General features: G+C 39.1%; 1 protein-coding gene across 2 annotated transcripts in view; it reads left to right on the plus strand.

The window, feature by feature from the left end:
- Positions 1–19657, plus strand: part of LOC124621863 (probable ATP-dependent RNA helicase DHX34) — a 193092-nt gene that overhangs the window by 64568 nt on the left and 108867 nt on the right. For both annotated transcript variants that reach the window (XM_047147328.1, XM_047147335.1), the window contains exon 9: positions 13565–13779. In XM_047147328.1, coding sequence (XP_047003284.1) covers positions 13565–13779 — 215 coding nt within the window. The remainder of the gene's footprint in view (positions 1–13564; positions 13780–19657) is intronic.

The raw sequence follows: 19657 nt of genomic DNA on the forward strand, positions 1-19657 counted from the left end.
GTTAAAATCACTGTTCTTGAAGTGTCGAAACCACTCACGACACATTCTTTCACTAATAACATCCTTACCACACATACTTGAGAGCATTCAATGAGACTCAGTCACTGTTTTCTTCATATTGAAACAAAACAGTAACACCTCCCACAAATGATGAGAATTAAACTTGTAAACTGACATTTTCAATCAAGAACAACTTTATGATGCAGACACAAATCGACTAGTGTTTGAATGAGGTTATGTTGACCGAGATCCAAGCTAACTGCCTGACCACTGCTTACCATTGTCGCCACCTATCAGCAAACGGTGGAAGCAAAGTTATACACCTTGTACAATATTTTGACAGCTGACCCAGTCATCTTTTTAATGTGAAACAAGCTGCGTACTAACTACCAGGACTCCAACCAGACTGTGAAGTATTGTTGGTGTCGCAGCACTACAGTAAAACCCCATTTTTACATTTTCACACTTTTTATGTTCATTTTTTGTTGATCCCAATGGAAGACATATTCTCTCAATTCACTGGTTTCCCTTCATTAACAATTCCATGTATGGTAAGCAAGATTTTCATTCTTGGCTTGTTGCGTCATTGCTGCCTGTATTATAGGTTCGCAGTGTTTGGAAGCGTGGGAAAGTATATTGAGTCACTGCTTTAATGATAATCACAGTCTGACAATAGTGACTCAAGTAGCAATCTTCCTTCTACTCACTGCATTGTATTACAGCAATTTTAATTTAATTTTATGGTCATTTATACAAATAAACACTGTTTTTGACGATGTTTGTCTCTATAGTTGGCTTTCACGAATCGTTTTTACTTCCATGTGGAATACACTAATGCGTACTAGGTGCGCTGACTCAGGATGCCACACCCTGATGTCAGATGTAAACATTCCTTCTCAAAATGCTTCACAACATGATGGCAATTTCGACTCCCTTTCTCACTCAGAATACCCCTGAACCGAGTGGTCTTATCGGCAAATTTAGTGCCTCTTGTTCTCAGTTTACAAAGACTGCAAACTTTAGTGTTTTAACCAGTGTTGTGTTACAGGTTTTATTTAGCGTGATTTTATAGTGATTATCAATAATGAGTATCACATTAGAACATAAATATCATTTTCATGGGGTTTCATGAAACATTTTGCTTCCATGTTTTATTTACACCATTGGACATGATTGGAATGAAGAGGGAAACCCTCACTCACATGCATTTGTGTGTACCAGCACTCAGCCACTGGCTCTGTGATTATCAAGAAGGCAGTTGCTGAGTGGTGACATACACAAACACGCATTTCCTTCTTCATTCCAATTGTATCCAACTGTGTAAATAAGACACAGAAGCAAAAGTCTTTTGTGAAACCACATTAAAAAGATATTAATGTTCTAATGTGAGACTTATTATTGATAACTGTTATAAAATTATGGTAAATCAAACTTGTAATACAATTCTCGTTAAAACACTAAAGTTGGCATTATTTGTAAACAGAGGACAATAGGCACAAAACCAATAGCTTGTTGTGTTTCCTGTGCTTTTCTGTATTTTACACTTTCCTGCATTTTATACTTTTTTGGGTCAGCACACTAAAAAGTGTAAAAAGGTTGTTTTACTGTATTTTTACCAAGTTTGATTTCTGTTGTTCACAACACCCCTTGATGCTCTTTTGTTTTTCAGAGTCCACATTTTTATTCCATGAAATTTGCATTCTCTCAGCCTTTTACAGCTGCGGTGGACAAATAGCATTTTTTATTAAGTCTACTTTCTGAATCGTTGGAACTAACCACAGAAAAATTTGACGTTTATTTCACTGAACTGTCTATGCATGTTTTCATGTCAACAAATTTTCTGTTTGATGGAAAGTATTATGAACATTCTCAACGGCATGGCAGTGGGTAGTCCGTTATCTCCTGTTGTGGCAAACTCATACAAGAAGCACTTTGGAGCAAATGGACTGGCATCTTGTTACAGCTGTGTGTGTCTATCAATACACGGATGATGCTTTATGGCATGGCCACATGGAATGAAATAGCTTGAAGTCCGTAGGACATTTAAATTGATCCACCACAGTATGAAGTTTATGATGAAACTTTATAAATATGGCCAGCTACCTTTCTTAGACACGTTGGTTAAAAGGAGAATAAGCAGATCCCTGGGAAACAGTGAATACACACACTGCCCTCTATCACTATATATCATGCTATCACAATCCATCATGAAGAAATTCTGTGCTTAAGACTCAGGTGCATGGAGCTTGAATGCTATCAGGCAAGGAAACTCTAGCAAAAGAATTACAAGGTTTATGAATAGTGTTCTGAAGGAATGGATACTCAAATCAAGAAACTGAGTGGGCAATGCAGTCAGAACCAACAATGTATGAGAAAGAGATTGAGACTAAGAAAGTATACTATGTCTGGCATAATAGTGCCCAAGATACTGAGAAAATTTTTTAAATTCTTGACAAAGCCTGTATGGCTGATTAATATGGCTGGACCATCTATATACACAATGAGACAAATTACCGTATATACTCGAATAATCCATGCCCCCGAATAATCCATGCGCCCCAATTTTGAGGAAGAAGAAAGAAAAAAAAATTATTTTTTGCTTTAATTTGTTTTATTTACAAAAAAAAAATTGTTCCAACATTATGATGTGTTCAAAAGTATGTATAATAACTACTGGTTTGAAGCAACGCTGCTGTACAGGTTGATACATCGTTAAAACGCAACCAATTCAGCGGCGTGCAGCTGGCCAGCCAGGAGGCGGGTGGCCAGCAGCATGCAGCTGGCCGGCTGGCCCATTAGACGGGCGGGCGGCCGAGGAACATTATCACCGCCAGCCGGGATTCTACGCATACCTACAATAGCAGAAAAATGAAATGTGAATTATCTTGTTTAAGAATTTGTTAATATGGTATGTGCAATAAAATATTTTAGTCAATACCGGTATGTTTCGTCTCTTACCCTTCTATTCATCACTTTCATCATCATCACTAGCGGGAGAATCATTGTCGTCTTCACCATCTTCCCATAGAGCATCGTCTTCTATTCCATCCAGTGAATTTGTGATTCCATATTTTTTGAAGGATTTTTCTACCAGTGGTTCCGGAATGGAGTCCCATGCACTTTTCACCCATTTACAAATCTGGAACAAATCCGGCCATTTGATTTTTCCACTAGGTGTGAACTTACAGTTTTCATCAGCCATCCATTGCGTATATTGCTGTTTAAGTGCAGCTTTGAATGGCCAATTTATACACACATCTAGTGGTTGTAGGATGGATGTTAGGCCTCCAGGGATAATGACCAAGTCAGTTTTCCCTTTTTGTAATTTGTCTTGCACTTCCTTAGTTGTATGTCCGCAGAAGCTGTCCAGGACCAGCATGTTGTGTAAATTCAGTAACCCACCAGGACAACATTGCCAAACATGTGTCACCCAGTCAATTATAAGTTCATTGTCCATCCACCTTTTCGGATTCGCTCTCACTAATACCGGTATGCCTTTTACTGATATTTTCGGAATAGTTTTCCTTTTAAATATCATGTAAGGTGGTAGCTTTCATCCATCGCCAGTTACACACAACATCACTGTACATCTTTGTTTCTCACTGCCGCCAGTTCGTATCATGATGCTGGATTCTCCTTTCCTGTTCACTGTGTTGTCGAGCGGGATCTCAAAATAGACTGGCGTTTGATCCGCATTACCAATTTGCGATAATATATATGACTGTTTACGGCGCAGATTTATCACATAACAATGAAAATTCACAATTTTTTCCTCGTAATCACCTGGAAGCCACTGAGCGATAGTAGTATTCCTCCAGAATCCTAAACCATTGAAAAATCTTGATAGCCAGCCCCAACTAGCTTTGAAACTGGCAATGCCTAGTTCTTTGGGTACAGACAATGCTTTAAGTTGGCACATTTCACCCGTCACCGCGCATCCATATTGCCACTTCTCATCTGCATAATCACAGATCCTTTTCTCAAGGTCCGGATGCTTCGCTTTTTGACCTCGAAATGCCTGGCGATTACTATTAGTTTCTTGAAGCTCCATTTTATTTTTTTGCCCGTCGCAAATACAACTCTGACTCATGTCGTACTTTCTTCCTGCTGTACGGTTTCCAATATTCTCGGCTTCTTCAATAATTTTCACTTTTTCTTTAGCAGTGTACGAGCGATAACGAGAACTTGTAGCCATAATTAACAAGTTTGAAGACGTTAATACTTTACTCCTAATGTGCTACTGATGCGTCACAGACTGAGGCCGCAACAATGCAATAGTATAATGGGATTATTGTTGGAGGCGGAGCAGTACCAACAATGTTTCGAATAATCCGCGCACCCCAGTTTTTCGTCCTAAAATTTGGGAAAAAACATGCGGATTATTTGAGTATATACGGTATGTAGTGTACTGTAGTGTTCAGATCTGAAGATGGTCATCATTGACTGAAATTAATACCTGGTTAATAAACTTTCGTGTGTCATGACTGAATTTATAGCAAGACAGATATTTTCTGGAACGCTGTGAAACCTTATTGTGAATATGCCGCAACTCGTAGACTACTGGAGTTGCTTATCTGCCTTACTCTGGTCCAATCTCCAGAATGATCAATAGACTCTTATGATAACATGGCATCCAGTGTATTTTGTTCCTGTCAATGAAGACAGAGAGTTCTCTTTGTAGTGTTAAATGTTATCTAGGGCTCCAAAAGCCAGGTGTGTACCATTAGTAACACATCTGACAGAAACATTTTAACAAATCCAAAATCACTGAGCACTGCCTCAAATGTAATCAAGAAATGAAATACAATTAGACCAATATGGTGGTGCAACTGCAAGTTTCTGGAACAGCATAATGGAGGGCTCTCTCACAGTAAAGATGCTGGAAAACTAATAAATTGTGATGGAGGGTTCAGTTCAAGTAATGCTTGGGGTCCAGCACTAGGTTTATTAAGATCTCACCAAAGAAAGGGAAGAGGGCTGTAGCTCTTTGTTCCAATGACATCAAAGTCCTCAGAGACAAAACTCTAGTTGAGATTTTACAAGGATGGATAAATGAATTGGTCATGGCTTTAGTTGAGAAATTATTTTGGGATTTATCAAAAGTGATTCATAGTGAACATAAAGCAGGATGACTAAACACGCATTTGAAAGCTGTTTCTCCCCAATAAAACTCCAGTGGCTTAGCCAGTGTGTCCCCATGCTTAGTTGGCAATCAAGCTTTTTTACTATCTGTGCACCATCCTCGGCCAACTGTCTGAACACCGTTTACACCATTTGCTATTGTCACTCTGTTGTCGTGCCATTGTAATCTATTTACAAGTTTTTACTGCTAAACAGGCAAGTGTCCATGTTGATCTGGTCTCCTCATAGTATTAGCTTCCCATTACCTATTCTGTTTTTGTGGCATATTGCCTTAATCTGACCAAATCCCTAATCCATTGCCCCCACTAGATATTTTATAGATCAGATGTGATTTTTGTTCTATAAATCCATACCGAACGGACCTTCAAGGAATGTAATGAGAAGTCAAAAAGCAATCTGTCAGTATATTCTTCAGACCACCATTGTGTATCATTGCTTAGTTGATCTTTCGGCTGATGTTCATGTATTGGTCAGCATTCTAGATTAAAACAAGTGAATGTATACTTTGAAATGAAGGAAAGGGCACAGACAAAAGGTCTATAGTTTTTTGCATTAAAACACCAACTTGGATACTATTTCTCTTTTTGTGATCTCTTTTTCTGAGCTTTAACTGTCACCCACTGCTCCTGCATTTGCTTCTAGTGCTGTTCTTTTCTCTCTTTGGGGGGGGGGGGGGGGGGAGGCAGGGGGGGGGGGGGATGCCCACATCCACATTTTCTGGGGATGCCCACATCCACATTTTCCCTCTTTTCAGCCTTGACTCTTCCAGGAAACCTTTATGCATTCCTAATTTTTCCTTAAGCGTATCACACTCCTACATATCTTTAGAAGAAATTTCCGTTTCTTGTATCTTTTTCAACTTTTGTGAACCTTGCCCCTTTGGTTGTCTTATCTTCAGAGTAGGTTAATATCATTTTAGATATCCTTCCTGGGCTCATTCACACAACACGACCATAAAAGGCAATGTTTTTTTTTCTGAATTATGTCCCATATCTTCTATGTGTTTATTTTGTTCTTGGTTGACATGCCATCTGTGTGTGCACTGTTTTCTTTGATGGAACCTAGGATTTCTCTCAGAGTCTTTCTTTCTTTGGTCTCAAGTCTCTCCACTACATCTTTCTTGTTCATTGTAAGCGTCTCTGACACATTTAGAGTCTTTGGTGTAACAACAGTGCAGTACTGTCTAATTTTGGCATTTAAGGATACCAGTCTCATATTGTAGATACCTTTAGTTAATGGAGAGCTGAAGTATCATGATTCAAGTTATGTATTGTAATTGAGCCAACAACTTCACTAACGATCTGTCACACTAATGCTTTTTGTGATAACTTTTTACCTGTATTTTATTACAGTGCCTTCTCTTAGTTTCTAGAGGCTGTGGACTTGTTATGCAGTGCCGCTCCTTTATCACATGGTTTCTTTTCTATCTAAAAATGGTAAAGCATTGTAAGAGAGCTCACATCTATGCCAACACACTGTGAAGTTACGTAACTGCTTTTTAAAGAACTCTTTCATATTTTGTTGATCATGTATAACAATTACAACATATCTCTTATTAATCAGAACACCATCTCCATAGTAAGTATCAGAACAGAACAGAAGAGACTGTAATGACATATATCTTGAGCTTCTTTCAACTGTTTCTGAACATTGTCATTGTAGGCATCACTTATTGTTTTCTGCCTTCCAAAACACCACCAATCTGTGATGCCGAAGCATAAGCTCCAACTCTGTACAACCATTAAACTAACGTGTGCACAGTACGAAGTGCTCCATAATAAGTAAGTAAATAACTTTTTTATATATGGTCATCTTTCACCTGATTGTGAGGAAGAGGTGAAATATGTATTTATAGATGAACAGCATATTCCACCACAAAGGCCATTTACATTTAATTAATGTGTGGTGCAAAGGCTATTTTGTCTGATAGGTTAGGCTGTATCCATTTACTTAGCTTTTATACTTTTCTGCCTGCTTAATTTTCTTTGCCTGGCCTCCAAGTATCTTGGTCCTGATTTTATGTTTGTCATAAAGCACAACTTCTTGGAGGAGATTTGAAAACGCAGCCTTTGCTGGCTGTGTCTTTGGTCAGTTAAGTTGTTTTGCTGACATATGTACAGAGTCTTAAAAGATCACAAGATTGTCTGCAAAGGTTGGACAGTTGGTTTTAAGACTCATGTATGTACTTTTAGCCAACCTTACCACGTTTTCTACCCCTGAACTGTTCATTCCTTTCTGTCATTCTCATGTTACCCTTTCTAAACCACAGTTGAAGGGCAGACGCTATAGTCTATCTCATTATATCACTCCTGTCCTGATTTCAAAGGTATCAGACATCTTTCTCCTGAACTTCACTTTGGAGCTGGTATTGATTATGGTCTTCCAGATAATCACTTTTGACTTATTATCCAAGTCAACTCTTCAAGTATTTGAAACAGGGTGGTTCAATTAATTGAATCATACACCTTCCTGAAACCAACGAAGATCACCACAAATTTTCTGTTCCTGATGTAGTATTTGGCCACTCGCCTGGCCAAACACTGGCCAAACATCAGACACAGAACACATCTGCAGGTGGCAGTTTGCCATTCCCTTAGGTGTCCTCCATCAAAGTGAGACATATGTGGCAGTCCCAGCTTTGGTCATACACACCACCCAGTGTACACACCAGATGACAACAGCAACACATCCCACTGTGTGCAAGCCAGAGGGCAACAGCAACATAAGCATCTTTCTGTGTACTCACCAAACTCCAGCAGACTCCACAAGAGGCACCAGCATCACTTGCCAGTAGTACGCACAGTCAACCACAGTGCTACAAATCCAGCAGCTCATTTTGTCTACATGACACACATCCACATCTCAAGTGCCCCTCAAGAAAATCCTTCTGTCAGATTACTTAACATCTTGCATGACCACAAGCCAGTGGCACTCGCTCTTCCCCAGGCTCAACACCGGTTGCTCCTTGCAGCTCATCCATCAGTAGTGACCTTCAACAGCGGTCTTCAGTACCATCCCAGTCTCCGATGGGATGTGGACCTAGCATGGCTCAGGACTCCAACCAACACACCAACCTGTGCCCACGTGAACACACCAGACACTGGCAGGATCACTGTCTATGACATCAGCTGGACATTGACCAGACACTGACCTAGTACACCAATTTGGACTATAGTGAGAATTCTGTAATTCAACCAGAAGTGGCTCTTATTTTCTATTTCATGTCATAACTGTGAACTTTTTGTTTGTGTGTTACCAGTGAAAGTGTTCTTTCATTTTAACCAGTGAACCAACTTTATTATGTGCTGTCCTTGCAATCTCAAAAAATCCAAGACTTAAAACCTGAATTTCAGGTTCCATGCTTCAAGCATGGGCTGCAGATTCATAGTCTGCTCAATACTTGATCATCCCTTCCTGAAACCCTCTTAGTATTTCCTCAGCTGTGGATCGATTTCTTGTTCCTCCCTATACTGTAGAGCTTTTGAGAGGATCTCATAAGTTGTTGGCATAAGTGCCACATTAGTTATTCATATCTGTTGTGTCCGCATTATTATGTAGTAAATAAATTACAGCATTGGTCCATTCACTTGGAAGTTTTTTGCTCTCCCAAATTTTTTGAATAACTGCAACAAATTTATCAATTGTCTTATCCCCGGCATGCTTCCACAGTTCAGCAATTATCTGATTTTCACTCGGTACCTTCTCATCCCTCAGTGCTTGTATGTTCTTCCTGATTTCTTCTTTCATAGGTAGAGACGAATCTCAGTGAGTGTTTGGATTGTTTTCTTAAGCAAATGCAGTCTAGCCTTTTTTGTGTGTGTTATTTTTTAGAAGTTTTGTTCAGTTTGTACCAACTGATTCTTATGAAACACATGCTTCACCCCGCGTGTGGTTTTTATGCAGATTTTCTCATGTTTAAGAAGTTGACCCTAATTCATTTTTGTGACAGTTCCATTTCTGCCATGTAGCCTGTCTTAGCTATACTGCTGCATCACATTCTTTATCCCATCTTTCTTGATTTTGGGAGTGGGACAGTATCATTAGCTGCTTTGTGTGTAACTTTTTGTACATGTTCCCAATTCTCCGGATTTAAAGTTTGCAACTTGTGGATGAATTCTTGGCTGCTTCTTAGCTTTCTCTGTTAAACGTATGATTTTTGGTGGGAGTAACCATCGTGGTATTTCTTGGAGTTACTCTAACTCTGATCTTCAGAAGGTAGTGACTTTTACGTTCTGGATCTCCCATTTTCTTTCTGTTCTATGGTGACATGGTCATTTTGGAATTCGCTTAGATTGGAGTTTGGAGATGTCCAGGTCTTCTGTTTCCTGGGAAGTTGTTTGAAATAAGTTGAGTTGAGAGCCAAATTGAATGCTCTGCATAACTCTATTAGTCTCTCTCCATTGCAGTTGGTTCTCCTGTGAGCTGGGTAGTACCCAATAATCTTGTGATATTTTCTTTCCGTACCATGCAAGGAACCAAAATCCCACTGGGTAGCTTTGAAAAGATATCTTGTAGCTCTTCTCAGAATGCATCCTTATTTGTCTGATTGATTGGCACATATATGTTCGCCATTGTGTAAACTCTGTCTGCACACCAAAAAAGAAAATAGTAGAGCTTCAGCTGTAGGGGAGGTTAACTCCATTATCAAGAATGAAATCTTCCTGCTTATCATTAATTTATTGATTAGAATCCATGTCCATAACTTTTTCAGATCAAACAAAGGAAGCTCCAGCTTGGATCATCAACAGTATGAGGAAAAGGATAAATTGCCACTCCCTGTGAAAATGTCCCACTGAGTTTGACACCGGCACAGTGAAATGACTGTTACACATTATAACCTTTGGCCAAAGCCTTCATCAGCGAAGAAAGCACACACAAGCAAGTAACATGTCACACACACATGATCACTACCACCGGCAGCTCTGACCAGAATGTGACTGTCATATGAGTAGCAATTTGGAGTGTGGCGGGGAAGAGGAGGGATAGCTGGGTTTCCGGTCAGAGCTACCAGTGGTATGGGTTATGTGTGCATGAGGTTTGCTCGCTTGTGTGTGTGTGTGTGTGCCTTCTTTGCTGAAGCCTTTGGCTGAAAGCTGTAATGTGTAGTAGTCTTTTCGTTGTGCCTGTCTGCAACTCAACAGGTCATCTTTACTTGTTAAGATCAAATCTGTCCATAAAGTTCTTACTGTTACACTTTCTCTAACTCCACATTATATTGGTGATTTCACAAATCATCTACATTTCAAATAGTTCTGCAACTTCATTTTGGTAGATATAGAAGGATAAAGTACTTCAGTTCAAACTAGTTAACTAAAAAATTATATTCAGTTTATGCTGTGAGAAAGCCCACATTTTTCCTCATACCTGTCCCACATTATTTGTTAAAAGTAATATGTAGATGTGAAATAAATTAAATTCATTGAAGTGAAATGATTATATTGATAGGAATGAGATACAATCACAGTAGAGTGTCAATTATCTGAAATAATTGGGAGACATGAGTGTTCGGAAAACCACTTTATTCAGATAATCAAGCTCTATAGTTGTATTTACTAATAAAGACTACATAAATTTATAATAACATGAATCTGTTTTATTATTACAAAGCCAAATACAATAGGAATGTATGCAGTACAGCCAGGTCGACAAGAAATATGTAATACATATGCATTTACATGTACAGTACATGTGTATAGAACTACACTACAAAATGTCCTTAGTTTTCGTTTGTCTAAGCAAGCCTACCTGCTTATGAGCAACTAAGTCGTGCACATTTTTCAGGACAGATATCTAATGTTGATCGCTTTTGCTTGAGCTTCAAACTGTCACAAGGCAGTATTCAAACATGTAAATGTTCCAGAAGTAGCTGATATATTTGCATCTTCATTTTCTGGACCACCAGTTGATGAGATGCTGGCTGTGTCAGCTTTATCAGTGATGTGGTTTACAATTTCACTATCCTGCATGTGTTGGCGCCCTGGGTCTGCATCATAAACAATTATCCATCCTTGAACATCTTACATCTTCCCGATCATATTAATGACTATTGAGTTCTTTTAACATATCAAGCATTTCAGGCATATCATTTTGATCATTATTTACAATTATACTTTGAGAATGTTCCACCATATTCAAAATTTTATTCCAGGCTTTTTTCAAATGATGTTCCTATACATTATCCCCTGCTGCTCAGACTGTGTATGATGGATCTTTCAAATCAATGTTCTTATTATTTCATAACAGACTTTCTTCTCCCTCCTCCTCTCTTTCTAACAATAACTTACATAACAATTCTTTTCTACAATACTGTTTGAAACTCTCAATAACACCTTGACGCCTTGATCCACTGGCTGTAATAAGGAGGTTGCATTAGGTGCTCAACTTTTATGAATGTGCCCTTTTTCTTTAAGATATAACATGTTGGATGAGTTGGTGCATTCTCAAGGAGCAGCAATGTTTTCTCCTGTTTGTCATTCTATAAATGATGAACTTTTACGGAGAATACAAAAACTTCCATAAACTGTGCCATAAAAACTTACTCCATCCAATATAATGTAATTAGATAGATAAAAAATCTACTCACCAAGCAGTGGCAAAAGAAGACACATACAAAGGTATTGAAATTTGCAACTGCAGTGCTACTTTGAGCTCCTTTCTTGCAGCTTTGTAATTCTTCTCATCCATATTTTGAAATTAATTTTTACTTAAGCTTATGATGCTTCTGTTAAGGCAACTGCTTAAAAAAGTTTGGAATTCTGGAGACTCATCATCTCTTTCCACATTTGAATTTATTTTGAATAGATTCCAGATGCAAGATTAGTAAATGTGTTATAGCTGATGTAAATTTAAGTATTTCCAGTTATGGTGAAAATTTTCAGAGTTGAAAATGCTTTTAAACTAACAGAAATTGGTGTTGCATAACATCCTCAAAATTCATTTACTGTGGAATCAGAATACTTGTGGCAAGGCTCAGAAGGGCAAAGAAAATTCACATTCATAGAAGCAGATTCTTGTCATCCAGACACAGTATTAAACATGAATAATTTCTTCTTGAAAGACGGGGTTGATCTGAACTTATTTTTACTGAATTACATATTCAGCACACTGGACACTTTAATTAGTTTAGGCAGATCTTGCTGTAGCCCTTTACTGAAGAGCTGACTCTCTGTGACAATTGTTTGCTTTAATTTTGTAACCCACATTCCAAGAATGTTAATATGTATCACCTCTGTGCATGTCCCAACTAAATCAAAGAAGTCTTTAGCCAGTACATTTAACAAAACATTACATGTAAAATAACAACAAAAATAATCAAGTACTGACAATTAAATGTAAATGTAAATGGATAGATAAAAGATCTACTCACTAAGTGGCGGCAGGAGAACACATGCACAAAAAGGTTTAACTTTAATAAGCTTTTGGAGCCAGTGGCTTCTTCTTATGGCAGAAGAGCTGAAGGGGAAGGAAGAAGGATGACCAAAAAAGACTGGAGAGGTTTAGGGAAAGGGGTACAGTTGAGAAAAGTCACCCAGAACCCTGGGTCAGGGAAGACTTACCAGATAGCATCAGAAGGAAACGACCACAATCCCAACTTAATCCATCACCACAATCTCAGAATCATCCGTTACAAGCCTTCCAAGAATTCTTCACATTTAGCATTGCTTCACAACCCTTCCTCAGGTCCCTGCAACACAGTCCTAACCTGTCCTCTGCAGAACTCTAGGCTCTATGTTCCCTAAAAGCTTTGACTCCATCATTATCCTTCCAGCAGACAAAGGATCTACCACTGTGGTACTTGACTGACAGTGCAGCATCTGCCATCAAGATCCTATCCCTGCGATTCAAACTGACCTGTAGTCCCTCCTAAAAACCTCAGGCCCCTTACAAGGGCTTGCACCTCAATCCATAGACATTCTTAGCTTACCCAAACCACACACCTCACCTTTTACCTTCTTCCTAAGGTCCATAAACCCAATCATCCTGACCATCCTATACTTGCTGGCTTCAAAGCATCCACAAAACATATATTTACCTTAGTTGATAAACAACGCATAGTGCAAAGACTTTCCTCCTATAAAAGCTTTCCTTCTCCTCCCGTCCGGTAGGTCTCCCCTAACCCTTCATTCTGTGTGCCTTTTTTGAACTGTACCCCATTCGCTAAACCTCTTCAGTCCTTCTCCTTCACCCCTCTTCCTTCCCCTTCAATACTTCTGTCAGAAGCTTGTGAAACTTTATGTGTCTATTCTCCTGCCACCACTTGGTGAGTAGATTTTTAATCCATCCATTTATATTTACAACATTACAAATGTATTTCATGAGATTCATGACTGCAGTAACATATATACATACATATATCTTAACCTTTTTCTGTAAATTATCCATTTAAAAAAAAATCACTTACCATTGCCAATTTTTCTTTTAGGTCGCACAGGACCAGGAATCTGTTATCGTCTATATTCTGAAGAAGAGTATTCTCAAATGGAGGAATATTCAACTCCTGAGATAAGACGTGTTCCTCTTGACTCGCTGTTGCTGCAGATGGTAGCTATGGGTCTTCCAGATGCACGAAAATTTCCCTTCATTGAACCACCACCTGCTGATAGCCTTGAGAATGCCATCCTTTCTCTGAAACATCATGTATGATTATTTCTTTTTTGATTCATAAAAATTGTAGATGGTACAGCTTGTATATTCCACAAATCCATGTTTATTACTGATTAATAAGTTCTTAATATAGTGATTCTTGATCGATATGCATTTATATGTACCATAATTCTGAAACAAAAGAAAACAGACTTTTCAGATTATGGCCCTGGTAGTATAGAGTGTAGCAACCAAATGATACATGAAACTGATCCAAATAACACAAATATGGCTTTATTCATAAACCTCTGAAAATGACAGAAATAAGCCTCTTGTGACCCCATGTGTAACGAGACAAAAAAATCATACAAAGGTGCAACATAAGGAATGCACAGAACAACTGATGTGAACAGTGCAAACTAAAAGAACATAGTGAGGGTTAGTCAGCACTGTTCTGCACTTATATAGGCGCAGGTTACTGGTAGATGGTGCAGTGGAGACCATGCTGTATGCATGCTTCCTACAAGCAGTCTCTAGTGGCCGGCCCGCACTGATACAGTTGGTAATCAGTTTAAGTACACACATGCAGCAATGCTACACTCATCACACCAGCACTCAGTCACACGCACTAGTAGCAAGATACAGCATAGAGCTTACGAAGATTGTTCTGTATTCTGTAACATGTTGGCTCAAGAGGTCTGCATAACACATGGCATATTCATTTCAGCAATATGTAGGCTTGATTGAAACAACAAATTTACTGTTACAAGTCTCAAATTTCTCACTTGTTGTTTCAATTGATAAAGCTACAAATTTCTCACTTGTTGTTTCAATTGATATCAGTAATGGTTCGAGTAAAACCCAATTTAAAACATCCATGTTTAAAATATGTGTAGGATACAGTGAATAGAAATCATGTGGTACTATTTTATCCCTTCCAATCTAGAAATGGGCAAGAAAGAATTATACAAGCCAAGAGAAGGAAAAGTTTTAGTGAGTAGGTAAGGAGGAAAGGGTTGGAAAGAGAGATCTGACAGGTAGAATAGAATGCAAAAGAGATACAAAATAATAAGAGACAGTAGATGTAGTAATGAACTTTTTAATATGTGGAAATGACAATGGCTTGATATATGCTGATGTTTAATTATTGTTTTGTACACTAGCATTTACAGCCTGTGAAACTGTATGTACGAAGGGCATTTCAAAAGTCTGTGCAAAGTCCAAGAGATGGCACGAGCCGGCGTGTATTGAGGTCATGTTTAGTTAGTAGCTTCTTTGGAAAGAACACACACCAAGTTTCAGCCTTATTGGTCTATTTCTTTGTGCTTGGCATTCGTGTGAGTCAAGGAAGTCGAGTGATTGTCAAAAAAATGGATGAAAAAGAATTTCTTGTAGTAATTAAACATTACTTTATGAAAGGCAAAACGCCTCAGAAGACTAAAGAGAAGCTTGATAAACATTACAGTGACTCTGCACCTTCGATTAGAACAGTTTATAAGTGGTTTGAAAATTTTCTGAGTGGCCATATGGGCACAAGTGATGCTGAACGTTCTGGACGCCCTGTGGAGGTTACAACTCAAGAAATCACTGATACAATCCATGATATGGTGATGGATGACAGAAGAGTTAAGGTGCAGGTTACTAGTGCTGTGGGCATCTCAAATGAATAAGTACATAATATTTTGCATAAACATTTGGACATGAGAAAGCTATCCGCAAGATGGGTTCCACGACTGCTCACGCTTGACCAAAAATGGAATCGTGTGAAGTGTTGCAAGGATGGTTTGCAGTTGTTCAGGAAGAATCTGCATGACTTTAAACATCATTTCATCACTGTGGATGAAACGTGGATACATTACTATACTCCTGAGACCAAACAACACTCTAAACAATGGGTTACTAAGGGAGAATCTGCACCAAAAGAGGCGAAGGCCGTTCCTTCGGCTGGAAAGGTTATGGCAACTGTCTTTTGGGATTCACAAGGGATAATCCTCATCAACTATCTGGAAAAGGGTAAAACTATTGCAGGTGCATATTATTCATCATTATTGGACCGTTTGAAAACCGAGCTGCAAGAGAACCGCTGGTAATTGGACCGCGAAAAAGTCTTTTTCCATCATGACAGTGCACCAGCACACACCTCAGCAGTTGTGGTCACAAAATTAGTGGAAATAGGATTCCAACTCGTTTAACATCCCCCCATATTCTCCAGACTTGGCTCCCTCAGTCTACTATTTCTTCCCCAATTTGAAGAAATGACTGGCGGGACAAAGATTGTATTCAAACGAGGAGGTGACTGCAGCAACTAATAGCTATTTTGCAGACTTGGACAATTCCTATTATTCGAAAGGGATCAACAAATTAGAACTGCATTGAATGAAGTGTATAAGTCTAAAAAGAGACTATGTTGAAAAATAAAAAAAGTTTACCCCAAACACGTAAGTATTTTATATTTTTGCACCAATTTTTCAAATGCCCCTTGAATTAGTATGATGAATGTAGAATATTGATTTGAGAGATGAAAAAGAATTACAGTGAAACCTCTGTTTTAAAAAAAATGCAAAACTGAGGAAAATGCTAAAATCCCCCAAAATATGAGCAGAAACGCAAGTAATTTGCAAATATGATTAAAAATCACCATCCTCTCCAATAATTTGTATAAAATCTGTCCAAGTGAAGAAAATTAAATGTACAATACAATATTTATGCAATAATTTGTGCTAATTAATTTCATCAGTCCTTAAAAAATCACTTATGTGTAACAGCAAGTAAAAACTCATCAGAAATTTGAAATTGGTATCTGGGTAGAATGTATTGACCTGTTTTTAGACATGCTACGACTACAAATTATGCCTTCAAAACATGTATTTTGTGAGGTTGTCCTTTGTACCCACCCAGAAAAAAGCAAAAATTGATGAACAAGGTGAATTAAACCATAGTGATTAAACCATAAACATAAATGTGGTCATCTGCTTAATGACACACTTTGTTCCATTACTGTTATTGTTTAATGCTTTTCTTATGAGCTGCACTTCATACGCTCACCACCATTAAAGTGTTATTTTAGGCTGGATGAGAGAAACAGAGAAGTGAAGAAATGAGATAAGTTTATTCCCCAAATGAAGCTGCAAGCTAATTAGAATTCAACTCAGTGAATTTTGTTCACTATGTAAAAATGTAAAGTAGAAAGGAAGCTCAGGTGCTACAGTTTCACTTCATACTCACTATCACTGCTGCCAATCTTTATGATCTACAGTGAGTGGTGTGTGCAGTGCAAAGTATATACACGAGTAGCGTATGTAGTTGTTGCAGCTGTATCATGTCAGATTTGAACATGAAATGTGCTATCAGAAAACCCTTGTTCTATTTACATGTAACATCGCTGTCATAGCATATCGTCTGCACAAAAAGTACATTTACAGCAGTTCACAAAATGCTTTCATGCCTATCTGCAGTCGCATTGGAGAAGGGCCACTCCCCCTCTCCACACATCCAGTAGGTGAGCTCATTTTACGTGTGTTAGTGTGGTGTGGTGGCTGCACTGGCTATTGGGTGACTTAACAAGTCACCAGCCAGTAAGAGTTCCCAAGCCGTAAATGGGCAACACTTCCTCGATAATGACTGAGCATATTCTTCAAGACTCAGTGTTTGAATTTGAAAAGGGAATGATTGATATTGTTACTGAATACAGTATGATGGAAATACATGCAGAAAGATGAGACTGAGTTATAAATGGCACAAGGAAAGGTGGTGGTTGGTCCCCTTCATCACGTATTGGCTCAGTCTGGAACACTTCATGTCGACTGTCTAGTTTTTTCATTACTGCTTGAACCTAGCAGTAGTTGTATCATAATTTGGAGGTGAAGCTAAATTTTGCAAGTTGTGTTGGCAATACTAATCGTGGATTACATCCACATATCCTCTCTCACATCTCCCCTCTCCACAACAGCCTAAAATATTTCCTTAGTTCCACCACCACCCATGGTGTGAACCATCTGTCTTTTGAGTCAGTAGGAAGAAAATGGGACGAAGTCAAGCGAGACATTGAGTAAGAACTTAGATCGAGGTAAACCTTGTGAGGAAGAAATGTAAAATCAGGGAATTTTTAGCATTGATCTTATGCGTTCTTCATGTGGGCTACAAAGTTACGGTGCAGAATCACGAAAAATGTAAAATTGAAGAACATAAAATCAAAATTCCACTGTATATGCTTCTCATTACATATACAAACTAGTCACTACTAAGTGTACATCAGACACTACATACGTAACTGCACATATATTTAATCCATAGAAAAATGTGCTATATTTTATTGTAATTAATGCAGACTTGTCTTCACAACCATGAATCACAATAAGTTGGGTAGGCTGTTCATTTGCATTTGATCTGATTTCTGAACTTCCTAGCTACTTACTGCTGCAGAACTGTTGCCTATGACAGCATCTTCAATAGTACTTTTATGCCAGTATTTAGGAATATGTACACTGTCCAGTCACATTATTATAACAACCTGTCAAAAGCCTGAATAACTGCCTTCTGCAGTCTGGACCATGCAAGACATAAAGGAAGAGTGTCAGTGATGTTTGGACGTACTGTCAGGGATGTGGAGCCATGCCATCTCCAGTGGCTTGGCCAGCTGTGCTGGGTTTCTTGGTTGAGAATCCATGGTGCAAACACCTCAATTGAAGTGGTCCCACAAATTCATGCTTGGGTTTCAAGTCCAGGGAGTTTGGTGGCCATAGTAGTGCAGTAAACGGATCCTGGTGCTCTTCAAAGCAGCATGTATACTCCATGAGCTGTGACACATTACATTGTACTGCTGGTAAGTGCCATGTGCCAAGGAAAAACAAACTGCATATAGGGATGGACAAGGTCCGCAAGAGTAGATGCATACTTGTTAATCCATTGTGCCTTCCAGAAAAATAAGATCACCCAGGGAATGGCACAAAAAATTCCCCAGACTATAATGCTCCCTCCTACTGCCTGGACCCTTCTGACAATCCAATGACCATCCATTTGATGGAGCATTAAACATCATTCATTCAGGAAGACCACCTGTTGCCATTCAATAGACATCTAGTTGTGGTATTGGCATGCAAATTTCAGCCTTCATCACTGATAAACAGCAATCAGCATGGGTGCATTAACCAGGCGATTGCTGCGGAAGCCCATACGCAGCAACGTTCGCGGAATGTACATTGAGAAGGCTCTGTTTCTAGCACCTTGGTTCATCTGGGCCTTCAGTTATCTATTTGCCCATACACATCTCCACAGCTGTTGTCCCAGCCCTGTCATCTCTCAGTGTACAACAGTTGCTTGGCACTGGTTTTAGGTGGTGCCTTTTTGCTATGCTTGGTATACTTTAACATGGCGGCATGCGAACAGCACACAAATTTAGTCATTTTGGAAATGCTTCCACCTTTGGCCTAAAATCCAGTGATCATATGCTTTTTGATGTCAGAAATTTGTTTCCAGAATGAGATTTTCACTCTGCAGCGGAGTGTGCACTGATATGAAACTTCCTGGCAGATTAAAACTGTGTGCCCGATCGAGACTCGAACTCGGGACCTTTGCCTTTCGCGGGCAAGTGCTCTACCAACTGAGCTACCGAAGCACGACTCACGCCCAGTACTCACAGCTTTACTTCTGCCAGTACCTCATCTCCTACCTTCCAAACTTTACAGAAGCTCTCCTGCGAACCTTGCAGAACTAGCACTCCTGAAAGAAAGGATATTGCAGAGACATGGCTTAGCCACAGCCTGGGGGATGTTTCCAGAATGAGATTTTCACTCTGCAGCAGAGTGTGCGCTTATATGAAACTTCCTGGCAGATTAAAACTGTGTGCCCGACCGAGACTCAAACTCGGGACCTTTGCCTTTCGCGGGCAAGTGCTTTACCAACTGAGCTACCAAAGGTAGGAGACGAGGTACTG

Source organism: Schistocerca americana, chromosome 1 (assembly GCF_021461395.2).
Source record: "Schistocerca americana isolate TAMUIC-IGC-003095 chromosome 1, iqSchAmer2.1, whole genome shotgun sequence".
Lineage (NCBI taxonomy): Eukaryota > Metazoa > Arthropoda > Insecta > Orthoptera > Acrididae > Schistocerca > Schistocerca americana.